This window comes from Lepidochelys olivacea (genome assembly GCF_965140295.1).
Source record: "Lepidochelys olivacea isolate rLepOli2 genome assembly, chromosome: 12".
In the NCBI taxonomy this organism is placed as follows: Eukaryota; Metazoa; Chordata; order Testudines; family Cheloniidae; genus Lepidochelys; species Lepidochelys olivacea.
This window is the reverse complement of record NC_140422.1, coordinates 32,720,500-32,734,234: the sequence shown is the minus strand read 5'-3', so window position 1 is coordinate 32,734,234 and position 13,735 is coordinate 32,720,500. Positions and strand designations below refer to the sequence as shown.

Here is a 13,735-nt window from a genome sequence, read left to right as displayed (position 1 = left end):
ATAGTGTGCAGCAGCCCCTCACCCAAACTCTCTCCTGGCCCCCACTCTGTCTCACCTCCTGCAGAAGCTTGGAAATAGAAATGCATATACTTACCTATTTTGTTTCCCCTTCCTCGGCAAACGTAATTTTTTTTCTTTTTCTTTTCTTTTTCTTTTTTTTTTTTTTGCAGTTTCTAGCTCTGCACCACCATAAATGGCTTTGAAATTGACTTCTCTCTCTCCCATGTGCACCTGCATCATCAGTGTCGTCAGCAGGAGAGATGTGCACGGCTCAAGGAACGTGTTGGTGTCAAAAAGCTGCCTGCTGATGCAGAGGCCTTAGGGAGGAGAGCTCAGATACTGTACACTGATGTGATACTCACAAGCATCTTAAAGGGACTTCGGAAAAGCAGCCATTTCCTTATGACAGAGCGCTGTATTGCGGTTTCCTTTCTCACAAAGAGAAGTATGGGATTTCAGAGCTGTGTTCACATCTGACATGAGTCCATCACTTAACTCCGTTCTTTACCCCTCAGCTCACCGCACAAGATCAGCATAAAACCTGAGATTTCACTAAAACTACTGCAATCTTTTTCTCCCTTATATAAATGCTGCTTGACATGGCAAGACAAACCAACACTTCAAAGGCCTAATTTGGCATTCATTTTGCACCTAAAACTCCTGTTGTGGCCCTAGGAATTTTGGGGTGGACAAAGAATGCATCCTCAGGGCCAACGTCAATCTTACTTTTAAAGCTACCATGGTTTAAGTAAATCACCCTAGGCAATTCCTTTGTTCTTGATGCATCTTACCTTTGCAAGGGTCACTTAAGTGTAATCTAGTATTCTCATTTCAAACAGAACTGTACAAAGCAGCAGAGAATATGCTGCAGTGAATAATCATGACATGCTGGCCACTTGGGGTTGAATAAATGATTTAAACAGCTTTTGCTGTCAGTATTCTCTTTCTTATTTTAGTTTTTAAAAATGCCACTCTTCAAAAATGAAGGACATTTAAATGACAACCAAGCGGAGTGTCTGGAAATTATTACAGGAGAGATAACAGATAATAAATATGGCAACGTGCAGCACATTTCATTCCATTTGGTTTGGTGGATGTTAAAGGTAATTGCTGCAATCCTTTAAGCGGCTATGCTGCACGCTGATTTTATACTGGACACAGCAATTTTATCGTGGTGAATTCAAGACACGTTATGATGAGAAAAATATGAAAAGAAGGAGGAGGAAAATTTAAATTATTCCTGTCCTTCTAGACCTGTGTGGCTACCTGGGCTAGGAAGGATCTGTTCCTGCAGCCAGCGAAATCAACGGCAAGACTCCCACTAATATCAGTGGTGCAGTATTGGGCTCTAAGGCTGCTGCTCCTACAAGGTACCAAGCACCTTTCAACTCCCATGAACTTTAGTAGGAGAGAGTGCTCAGCACCTTGCAGGATCAGGCCCTCTCTAAGAGAAGTCTGACAGCCAGAATTTCTGAGACAAATTTACATGACTGATTTTATCAGGAGACAGTACTATGACATAGGCTACAACAAATGTACCAAGATCATGATGCCCATGAATGCTACCAGACATGGGCATCACACAACACTGTAAACACTCAGACATTTTCAATCCAGGCAAGCGGGTTGGACAGAGTTATTTATTCTAAGATATTTGAGCTTCATAGATCATAGAAATCATAGAATATCAGGGTTGGAAGGTGACTACAGGAGGTCATCTAGTCCAACCCCCTGCTCAAAGCAGGACCAGTCCCCAATTTTTGCCCCAGATCCCTAAATGGCCCCTCAAGGATTGAACTTACAACCCTGGGTTCAGCAGGCCAATGCTCAAACCCCTGAGCTATCCTTCCCCCCATGTGACATGAGACAATAAAACGCCAAGTAAAAAAGTCCTGTGGTGCAGGGTTTTCGAAGGCCTAGATTGTTCCTGGAGATGGCTATACAAGAAGGGCTGTACACTGAACTGCTCTACCAGACTGTTCTGGGGAAAATGTATTCTCTCCCCAAAATTGCCATTGATGACACGTTGCTTAATGCTGTAGAAAAATGATGCTATCTAATAAGGCCACAATTAAAGATGAAATCACACAGCGTATTTCTGAAGCCAGTTCTGCCTGTGGTCACCGTTCTCGCTGTCTGTGGAATGTCAGAGGCATTCAACTTCACACCAAGATTAGTGTCTATCGTGCAATCACATTAAGCTCTCTTCTCTATGGCTGCGAAACATGGACACTCTACAGCAGGCACTTGAAGCAACTAGAGCATTTTCACATGCGCTGACTGTTTCTCCTCTGTAATATCAAGTTTTCAGACAAGATCCCAACCATCAAAGTTCTAGACCAGTGCTATATGACTAGCATTGAATCCCTAACACCACAGGAGCAACTTTGCTAGGCTGGTATGGATCGATCATACGCGAACATCTATACTGCAATTGCAGCCTGAGCCCCAAAAGCCCTTGTCAGCTGACCAGGGCCAGCTGTGGGTATATAATTACAGTGTAGACATATCCTTATTGGCCTGTCAGTCTCAAGAATCATTCAGACAGCAATGAGGGAAGGAATCTTTCCCTGCTACAGAGCTGGAAAGGCAGCTGTTCTAGACACTAGCAAGAGAGATTTCACCTGCTCCCATAGGTAAGGGGGGGATTTCAATCAGAGCAGATAAGGACACTTTCTAACCCTCCGTAGAAAAGAGAAAGGGGTTTAGGGAAACTCTTTATCCTGGGAAACATCTTAATTCTGTTCAGTACAATTCTTGAAAAAGCCTCAGCAGGAAGATGAGTTTGACTGAGCAGCAGCGAGCTTTGTGAGAAAGTACAGTCCAAGATTAAATCACGGGTTCTCGTATCCAGTGGCTCATGTAAGAAGGACAAGTGACAGTTACACCTCATAGAATCTCCCTGAAGGAGATCTCCAATCCTTTCCCAAAAGAGACCTCCTCGATGCTAGGGAATCTAGCTCTCCTGAGCCACGGTCTAGTTTAGGAACCCAGGGGGAGGTTGCATTTTATTACAGTTATAAAAGAGGCACTGAAAGAGTACTTTGCAAACCTGTCAAGACATAGGGTCACTGTGACCTGGAAAACAGAACTGCTTGGAATTAGTCATCAACCTACAGGAGCACTGTGCCACAGCAATTCTCCAGCAGGAGTCTGAGTGAAGCAGCAGCGCACCCCAGCTGTCCATCGCTCCTGTCATAAATATAAAGAGAAGGGTAAACACCTTTAAAATACCTCCTGGCCAGAGGAAAAACCTTTTCACCTGTAAAGGGTTAAGAAGCTAGGATAACCTCGCTGGCACCTGACCAAAATGACCAATGAGGAGACAAGATACTTTCAAAGCTGGATGGGGGGAGAAACAAAGGCTCTCTCTGTCTGTGTGATGCTTTTGCCGGGAACAGAAAAGGAATGGAGTCTTAGAATTTAGTAAGTAATCTAGCTAGATATGTGTTAGAGTCTGTTTTGTTTAAATGGCTGATAAAATAAGCTGTGCTGAATGGAATGTATATTCCTGTCTTTGTGTCTTTTTGTAACTTAAGGTTTTGCCTAAAGGGATTCTCTATGTTTTGAATCTGATTACCCGGTAAGGTATTTACCATCCTGATTTTACAGAGGTGATTCTTTTTACTTTTTCTTCTGTTAAAATTCTTCTTTTAAGAACCTGATTGTTTTTTCATTGTTCTTAAGATCCAAGGGTTTGGGTCTGTGTTCACCTATGCAAATTGGTGAGGATTTTTATCAAGCCTTCCCCAGGAAAGGGGGTGTAGGGTTTGGGAGGATTTTGGGGGGGAAAGACGTTTCCAAGTGGGCTCTTTCCCTGTTATATATATTTGTTAGACGCTTGGTGGTAGCAGCAAAAAGTCCAAGGGCAAAGAGTAAAATAGTTTGTACCTTGGAGAAGTTTTAACCTAACCTGGTAAAAATAAGCTTAGGGGGTTTTCATGCAGGTCCCCACATCTGTACCTTAGAGTTCAGAGTGGGGAAGGAACCTTGACAGCTCCGTTATTCCAAAAGAGCAATGGAGAACATACAGTTGCCAGGCTACAAACAGAGGATCAAGGCAGAGCCCTAAGAGCATAGTAAAAAGCCTCTGTGTTTATTTGTCGGGTGGTGGGTGTTCAGCTGCACTTTGTTTAGTCATTGTATACACCACTGCAGACTTGCCTTGAATTGGCTTAAATTAGGACATAGATATAAGGTAATAACTACCTGTGCTTTGTCTCCACTAGGATTTCACAGCAAAATCACTAACGCATGTGAGCTACCTTGCTGTAAAAACACACCTTTTGAAGACATAGCCTCAGTGAGACTTCTGCTCTGGTGGGGACAGGGTCACCCACAGTCAGAGTGATCTCACCCCATGCATTGTCTGTGGAAGCGATTTTGCTCCAAGTGCATAAATCACTCCCTTTGTGCCAGTTCTTAAAAAGCTGAGAGGCCTCATGGAAAACACTACAGGAGTCTGCTTGTAGAAACAATTCTGCTAACCCGCCAGCTGTTTTTTTGTTTTTTCCTTGGTTTCTTAAAGAACTCATCCTCACCTTGCAGTTATTCTCAATCTGAGAGCAACATTCTCTGCTTCTGACACCCTGGTCACCCCAAGCAAATGACCACAAACTCAGGAAACAGAAGGCCAAGGCCAAGAGTCTCCAAGGGACTGGCAATATTGGATGGCTGGATTTTGGGTTAGGTGGGGCATAATATGTAGCAGGAACAGAGAAACCCAAAAAAAAAAATCTCCTGTGCTCATGAAAATGCCCTGAGCAACAGGAAATTGTGGGTGGGGTTCTAAACATACCAAAAACAAACAAACTAACAAAAACACAGGCAAGTAGAATGTTTTCTAAAGAATTCCCCCCCCCCCCCCCCCAGGAGGTGGCCCTTTAATTCATAGACGGAGTGGTAACATCAATCACAGTGGAAGGAGAACAGGGGAATGCTACCACAGAGCCTCACACAAGCAGAGAAGGCAGCAAAGAGATGGCATTTCCATTCAAAACAAAACATAAAAATGAATGTTAAATCCCAGCAGCAAGAGGGTTTGGAGCTGGAGAGGCGGCGTTGCCTCATCCTGAGAGAAAGGCACCAGTAGTCCAAGGTTTCTGAGATTTAGTCTCCGTTTTGCTGGGAACAAAGCCATGTACATGGAAAAGCTCTTACTGGCATAAAATGCAGCAGCCTGTTTGTTTAGCAGCACTCGTCTACACAAACAAATCACCCTCATGCCTCACTCTGTATTGGTTGCTTACTAAATTCAGAGTCCACTTTAAGATCCTGGATATTCAAAGCCCTACGTGGGATTGGCTCCAGGTAACTAAGAAGTCACCTCTCCCTCCGTGGTCTCCCGTAATAGATACCTGTATATTTCACTGGTAGGGGCAGGAAACAAAATTTCCGAAGGGCTGAACCCAGAGTGTGGAACTCACTCCCGTAAGACATAAGAATGGCCATGGGGCCTCCACACTTCCAGAACTAAAGGCAAAACTAACTTACTCAATTTAGCTTTCCCTCAATTAATTATTCACGCACTCACAGAGACCCAGTCGAGGACTTCTCTTTCCTCCTCTACCTTCAGTTACTGAAAACTTGCTGAAGAAAAGAAGTGTCAAGTTCTCGGTTTTATCAGATGCCTAAGATATTCCTACAAGAAAGGCAAGGAAATGGTCATGACATGTTTGTTCGGTCTTCATACTGAAATGTGATGTCTGTTGCAGCGCAGACTGGAAGCAATGGTGGAAACCCACCCAAGAGAATGGCTGAAATCCAGGAAGGATTCCAAGGAACAAGCAGCTCTTTGAATATGATTTTGATATGAAGTGCGTCACATGGTTCTTTAATGCATTATCACATGATGCTTCCTCTCTCAGATCATCTGCCAGGAGATTAACCGATGTCCCCATGCCAGTTTCAGTGATGGAGCTTTTTAGCCATCACCTCTGGTAAGTTTTCTGATCTCATGGTTTCGAGACACTTTTTACCCAGATTTAAGCCTGTGAAACCCTTTGATGCTATCATTTAAATTCTATATAAACCTCACTACTGCAACAGTGCTATTTTTAACCATTACCATAGTGACAATGCCGTAAGGTGTTTCACATGAGGCTACACCACACTTTTCAGAACAGTGTCTCTCATCTTAACCTTCGCTGTTTGCAATATAAAAATACTGAACTTCCATTGCTAGGGCCAGATTCCAACACCTTTACTCTTTTGGGCATAAAATTCAGTGGGGCCACTGGTGGAGTAAAGTGCTATTCAACATGAACAGGGGTATCAGAATCTGATTCCTAGCAATTCACACTGAGTAGTACCTTATACCATGAGTGGTTCCATTGAAATGTGGAATAAAGTACTATTCATTGCAAGTAAAGATATAGCAACTGGACCCAAAGGGTCAAGAGAAATACTCAGCGGGCCATTGTGAGCGGATATTTGACCCAAAATACAGTAAGAGGGGCTTCCATGGATTTTAACACTGACTGTCATGAGACCAAAGGTGGGCTTGAAGTTAAGGCACTGGACAGGGAATTTAGGAGACCCGGATTCAGTTTCTATCTCTGACACAGACTTCCTATGGAACTTAGGGCAAGTCACTTAGCTTCTCTGTTCCCCAACTTTAAAACAGGGACACTAGTACTTCCTTTCAGTTTTGTCTATTTAGACATTAAGCTCTTCAGGGAAAGAAAGGTATGTACAGTGTCTAGTACAATGGAGTCCTGAGTTCAGCGGAGACTGAACTCCAGGTACTATCACCATACAAATAACATATAATGATAGTAAGGCTTCCCAATGGAGAACTACTTTAGACATTTGTATCTGGGTTCTCCAGACTTGCAGAAATGTTTAGAGCTACATTACTGATGAGTGTGCTGGCATCAAGGTACCATACCAAAGTATCATCCAGCCGGGCAACCAACCTATTGTAAGCCAGATGCAGATATTACCCTACCAACCGGCCTTTGGTGAACACCACCATTCTGAAACACCAGACTTCCCGTTTCTTTGCGGGTTCCCTCTGGATCTGTTTAGTCACCATACCAAACAACTTTCAACACAAAATGTAAGTTGACAGCTGAGTCGGAGCGACAGGTGGTAGCACAATTGAGCTGACAAATCTGTATCAGCAGCAGCAGAGGGAGATTCCGTAGCTGCTCTCAGATGCTCAAGTTAATTCTGTATAAAAGGGTGGTTTGCCCCTTTTTGGCCTAGAGGCCTGGGGCCAACCAACCCTAGTTACAAAGCAGGGCTTAGATGATTCCCCTATAACACCAGCAGGAGGCTGCAGGGTGGAAGCGAGAAAGAGAGATGTTCAGAGAGAATCAACCAGAGGAAGCTGGGGTAGAGATTGCAGAAGTGCAGCAAGCAAGAGCTCCTGCAGGAGACTTTTGGCTAGGGGGAAGTGTTTGAGTCTGGAAGCCAGAAGGCTAAAGAAAGCTACGGACCAGGGAAGGCAGGCTCCCCAGGCATAAGACAGAAAAGACTCCAGCCAGGTAGGGCCTGGGAGGAGCCTGCCAAAGCAAGAAAGGACCCAGGCAGGTAAGCCAGGAGTAGGAACAGAAATTTTTTGTTTGTGCAAACTTTTGCCAGACTTTTAAATGGAGTTTGGAATTTTATTTTGAGTTTATTTTGTGTTAATAAAGCCAGACCCCAAGGAGGGGTATTTCTGGCCACAAATAACCTACGGGTGAAGTTTATTGAAGAGTCCAAGAGGGGAAACTGAGGCAGGAGGCCACCTGCAGGGTCACCTTGTGACCCCCAGGTGGCACCTGGGAGGAGGCCACTAATTGATATCCTGCCTTTGCCCTTGCTTCTATTGTGAATTCACTTGAACGGCCAAATACGTTCCAAGGTAAACAGCATAATGTTAGTGGGTGTTTTTCCTCTGAAAAGTTAAGCAACCAAAACATTAAAAGCAACTATATTCCAGCAAACAGAAATGTTTTAGCACAAAGTATATGGGTCATGATTTAAGCTCTGCTATTGTTCTGTGGAAATGAATTGCTTCCTATTCCTGGCAAAGGGAAGGCCTTTCAAATCAAGATAATGTTTTATTCTACTAAAAAAGAACTTTTTTTAAAAAAAAAGCAGCAGAGGGGCAAAAATAAATCCTTCTATACAGCAAATGTCCACTGAGGTTAAATTACTCAAAGTTTCCCAGAATGAGAGGCTTGCTCGCAAGCACCGGAAAGTTTATGAAGCTCATCCTTAAGATCAGCTCCTACAGAGCGAAGTTGTCTCCATATCGCTGGAAGATGTATGAGCGAAACAAGCCATGCTAGCTACAGTGTTTTTTTGCTCTTTAAATCTTCAGGGCTAGATTGTACCTTTACCATCTGCCCTGTGAATGGGGTAGGATATGGCTAAGCCGAACCAAGAGCGGACCAGAGACATAGCGAGCAGCTGATTAATTCTACCTTTGGAGAAAGTAATCTGCTGGCCCACACCCCCAGCCTCAGCTCTCTGGGCACACACATTGGGTGGGGTGGGAGAATTCACCTAGTCTTTGCCCTTCCTGCTCTCTCCTTGCTCATCAATGCAGGAGGGGAAGTCACAGTACATGGAACCTTCATGCTGTAATCCATGATGCCCCCATATTTTACCGCAGGGCTGCATGAGCAGCAAGATAATCTTGCCTTCAAGGCTAATTTTGCATCAGTCATACACTGAAATATTGGTAAAAGGAAGATAAGGCACAGTTAAGTGGCAAAAGCAGAAGTGTCTTGGCTTAGCACAGCCTTTGCACACAATGCTATTTGTCCCCTAAATGGACACAAACAACAGACAGAATATTCTGCATGGTCATGAGCTGGGAGAGGGTTAATAACTCCTTAACATTTGGATCTTGCTGCTGAGAACTTGGATGTGTTCAAAGTATGAGCTTGATCCTGCAAGGTGCTAAACACCATGGCCTCAATCCAGCAAAACACTAGAATTCAATGGGATCATTCAAACAGTAAAGTTACTAAACACGAGTAAGACTGGTAGAATCTGGCCCTTTAGCTGTAGAGCACTGAGGTATCACCACACGAAATCTGATACTGACCTGCGAATCATGGTCATCACATAACACAGCCAAGCAGACTCAAAATATTGCAAAGATGCATTGATTTCATTTGTTCCTCCCACTAAGTTATTTAACATCCTCAGAAGATTGTCAGTGTGTACAATTTATTAATGGGAGAGAAAACATTAATAGTTTACATTTACATAGCACTTTCCAGCCCAGGATCTAAAAGGATTAAATATGATTCACACTACAGCTGTAAGGTAGGTATTATTATATCCACATAAGTAAACCAAAGCATAAAATTTAAAAGTGATTTATCCCTAAATTTTCCTTTCTCTGTTTTATTCCCTTACTCCTAATTACTCATTTGTACTGCCCTGTACAATTCCTCTATAAGTAGCTGGTAAAAGAGGACTGTAACTGTACAAAACACAGGAGTAACCTAAATTTTCCTGGGTAACTGTTTTCCACAATCCATGCTATCCAAAAATGCCTACCCCAAAGCAATTCTATGGGAAGGACTTCCATTTATTTTCACATGCACTTGTTGTGGGCAGAATGGAATCCTGATAAGTGACAAAGAAAGAAGTCAACCTGTCAGACTGCACTGGAATGTTTCCAAAGAAAAGTCCTTTGCTGCTCTCTCAGGTCCAAAAAAACATACAGGAAAGTTATTGTTTCACACCGTGGAGTTTATACACATAACAACCCCATTCATTCTCAAGTAAACGTCTTCGTGGTCAATTTGGACCTGTAACAGAACTCATCCACAGTCCTTTAAAAGGTCACATTTTGGTGGCTGGGAATGATCTGTTTTTGACATATTATGGTGTCATTTGTGAGCCAATTTGTTTAATAATCCCAGCATTAATCAACCTAATTTCTAATGAGCAGGAAAAATTACCCAAGATTCTTGAATTAACACCACCCAAGATTGCAGGTAATTCCAAATCATTTAAAAGTATGAAACAGATTGATAAGCAGACTGATGCTACTTACAATGAATAGCAACTTTAAAAGGTACCCTTGGCCCAGTTTCACCTGAGTAAATAAAATCAAGTACCAGGGTGTCCTAGAATATCGCAAGATTAGGCTGTCTGCCCTTTTGTAAATTTCTATATATCTACTGGATTCTGTGGCACAGAAACAAGTGGGCTCTTGTTACTGTATCACCTGAAAATGGGTTTCATATATACTGCATGGAGGCTACCACAGGCTGACAGCGCTAGGTTATCACAAGCTGCTCAGTTTGTGGCCTTGTTAGGATTTAGGGATTCTGAAGGGAAAAGACCCTCCTCTTTAGACAGAGGACATGGCTGCAATAAGGTGTGGAAGAAAGACAAAAACAAAAAAAGAAGTAATCACCTAAATCTCAACGGGAAGGGACTTTTCTTCATTTGAATAAACTGAGCCTAACCACTAGGGATGAAGAAATGATGCATCTGAACTCTTGGGTCAAGACGATGTCAAGTCACTTCATTTTTTGCTGTGGCTCTTCTTGGCATTTGCACATCCACAGCACCATGCATGCATGACTCACAGGGCGTACAAGCAGAGGGAAAGCATGCTTCATAGTTACAATTAACAACGTTGCAAGGAAAATAGTGAATGCAAAACCTACCTTCCACTGCAAAGAATGAAACCACTGATCCCTCAGATAACTGTTTGCAGCCTGCAATTAAAAACAAAAACACATAAATTGAACCATTAGATTCTGTTAAAGCTCTGGAACATTGAGTCAAACACAAGCAAATCACCCGCATGTTCTTTAAAACCCTCAAAGCAGCACACAACTGTGTGCGTCTGAAACCACTGACCTTGGCTCTCTGATCTAGAATTACCAGCTTCAACCCATGCCCTTCATGAAAGTGGAGGAGAGTTTTAAAAATCTACCAAAGACTTGGGTTTGCATTATCATCCATTTATTTTAACAGGCAGCAGTGACAAAGATGTTATTACATCTTCTTAAAATTTAAAATATTAAATATTTAACTTAAAAAAACCAAACCCTTAAAAGCATTAACTTCAGCCGATCCAAAACCCTTTGAGGTCAATGGAAAGATTCCCATTAACTTCAATGTGCTTTTGATCAAGCCTCTGACAACTATAGGCCACTAGTCCTCTATATCAGATCACCACCCTGGATTAAAACGCGGACAATATTTTGCAGATACCTCCATTTATGCATCATCCTCCCTTGTTTCCCATTCCCCAGCTGTGATCTAGCTACTTGAGTATCGTCTTGGCAACAATGACAATAGAATGCAATGAAAATATTAAAGAAAACACACACAGTTTACAGCATCTGCATGAATGCTGCAATGGTCATTCTCAATGTAACATGTGCACCAGTTTTTGTCCATATTAAGCAGAACTGCTAAAAATTCCTTCTGTTCAGCTAGGGTCGTAGCCAATAAGGAAATAGTTCAATGCTCCCAAAGGTCACAGGCTTGATACCAAAAATTATAAAAGCAGCAGCGCTGACGTAAATTCATTAAGTGCACAGAAAAGTGTACATGCCTTTCCAGGGCTCTCTGTACATTAGAAGTATGTTGTGTGGGTTTGCTTTTCCAGCTCTATCTCATCTCCTTTCAGCTGCTAGGGCTTTTTCCTTGCAATTATGGATGTTTTAAATGAGTAGTGAAAATAATAGCATGATCAATGCACGTCCTGTGCAAGTAAACAACAAGGCTCTTCACTGGATAAAAATGCATCTCCTTTCAGAGGGGGCTTGTGTCCTGCAATGGCAAAGATCCTACAAACTATTTCCTATGCACCTGAACAAACGTTAAAGCATCTTTTAATTATTTCTCCCCTTCCCCACCTTTTCGGATAAGTGTTAAAACCTAGAACGCACAATTAAATTTATTCCAAGCTAAAGGTAACTAATGGTATCCAGAGCTGCAAAAGTTAAAGTTAGTCTGGGTACGAAATATGCCTCTAACTTCAGGGTCTGATCCTGATCTCATGCTGGTGAAAATCAGAAGTGTCTCACTAACTCGAGTGGAGTAACACTGTTATAACAGCAGCATATTATCAGAATCACGTAATACACAGTGGATCACCAAGCAAAGGGGGTTACAAAGAGACTAGGCATATTATCTACTGGCCCCACTGATCTAGTTGGAAAACGGAATGCCCATTCTGCCAGAAATTCTGACACTTCAAAATCTGCTTATTTCAAATCAGAATGAAAAACTAAAATTTTGATATCTCTCATGGAATGGAAATACTAAAAAATACCATCTAAACACTTAATTTTGGTAGTATTGAATCATTTCATTTAGGTAACGTCAAAACATTATATTATATATAACACCTATTACAATTAATATTTTAATATAATAAAACTTTTAAATTAAATGAATCCAAATGATAAAAAAACTAGACAACACATTCTGACAATATCAAATGAAAAAAGAAAGTCAAATCTGTTTCAATTTTTCCCCATTCAACATTTTGTCAAAATACGTATGTTCCTACACAACATTTAGATTTTGATGAAACTGCATTTTCTGACCAAAAACTTATGTGGAAAATTTTTCAACCAGCTCTAGCTGACTGGACATATTGATGGCCATGTACTTCTGAGGACTGAAGTTCAAAACTGCCCAAAATTTTCATATATCTTGTAACAAAAGCCAGCTGCAGTGCCAGAAAGGCTGTCCACCTGAAGAAGGAAGACGCAATCCTGGTCTTGAATTCCACCCAGCTGTTCTGGCCCTGAATGTAGGAAGACATGCTATATGAAGACATCAACAGAGAGCCACAAGTGTTCAGCGAAACAAAAACCTATAGTATAGAATTATCTGGCACAGGTATACCCATCAGGTACCACTCTGGACTAGGAAACACACTGGGAGATAAGAAAAGAGAAGTAATAGAATTTCAAGAACAAAAACAAAAGTGACCTAGAATAAAGCATAAAAATACGTCGAAAAATTGAAATGATCATTGTTCCCTTCTAGGCCCTTGATTAAAATAGTAACATTTGGTACTTCTGCAGTACCTTCTGTCCAATCACTTTACAAATATTAATTAACCAAACCTCATACCCCAGAACTAGCAGCAGAGCTAAGAGTAGAAGCTAGGCGTCCTGGCTCCCAGCCCCTTGCACTAACCGCTAGACTAGCATTTCCTCTCCAAGAAGCCAAACTTTTGTGTTCTAAAAGCAATACTTTGCTAAATGGACCATGCCCATGCTGAAACCAAGGACTGATCCCCCATGCTTCTTTGACCCTAACTGATCAATTAAGCTCAATATTCCAGCCAGCAAGCAAGTTCTTATTTTGTGTAGGTTTGAGAATGTGTGTGTAGCATACAAAGGCTAGAGTGCATGCTATATGTCCATAGAATCTGACATTTCCTAAAGGAAAATCAAATACTAGCTGAGCCTGTAAAAGTTCTATTAAATTGCCAGCAAACTTTCTAGATATCTATTGTTTTTACATTGATAACAACAACAACATACACTGGTTTCTAATATTACTAATAGGGAACTGTAGGACTCTTTCTCCTTAAAAGGGCAATGTCAACCTGTTTTAGGTCCTAGATTTGACCTATGATGTGATTTGAACCAAGTACCCTCTGAGCCAAAGGTAGGTGCTTGACCATTTGCATTAAAAGCAAATCACCATTAGCTGTTAACTACCCTTCATTTTCCAGACACTGGCGAGCACAAGACCATCATAAACACCTAGAAAATCAATATAAGCAAGTGGGTTTTAT

The 13,735-nt window shown here is 41.8% G+C and overlaps 1 protein-coding gene across 2 annotated transcripts in view; it reads right to left on the bottom strand.

The window, feature by feature from the left end:
- CMIP (c-Maf inducing protein) overlaps positions 1-13,735 on the bottom strand; it is a 170,356-nt gene that overhangs the window by 54,578 nt on the left and 102,043 nt on the right. For both annotated transcript variants that reach the window (XM_084644733.1, XM_084644734.1), the window contains exon 3: positions 10,629-10,679. In XM_084644733.1, the coding sequence (XP_084500859.1) occupies positions 10,629-10,679 (51 nt within the window). The remainder of the gene's footprint in view (positions 1-10,628; positions 10,680-13,735) is intronic.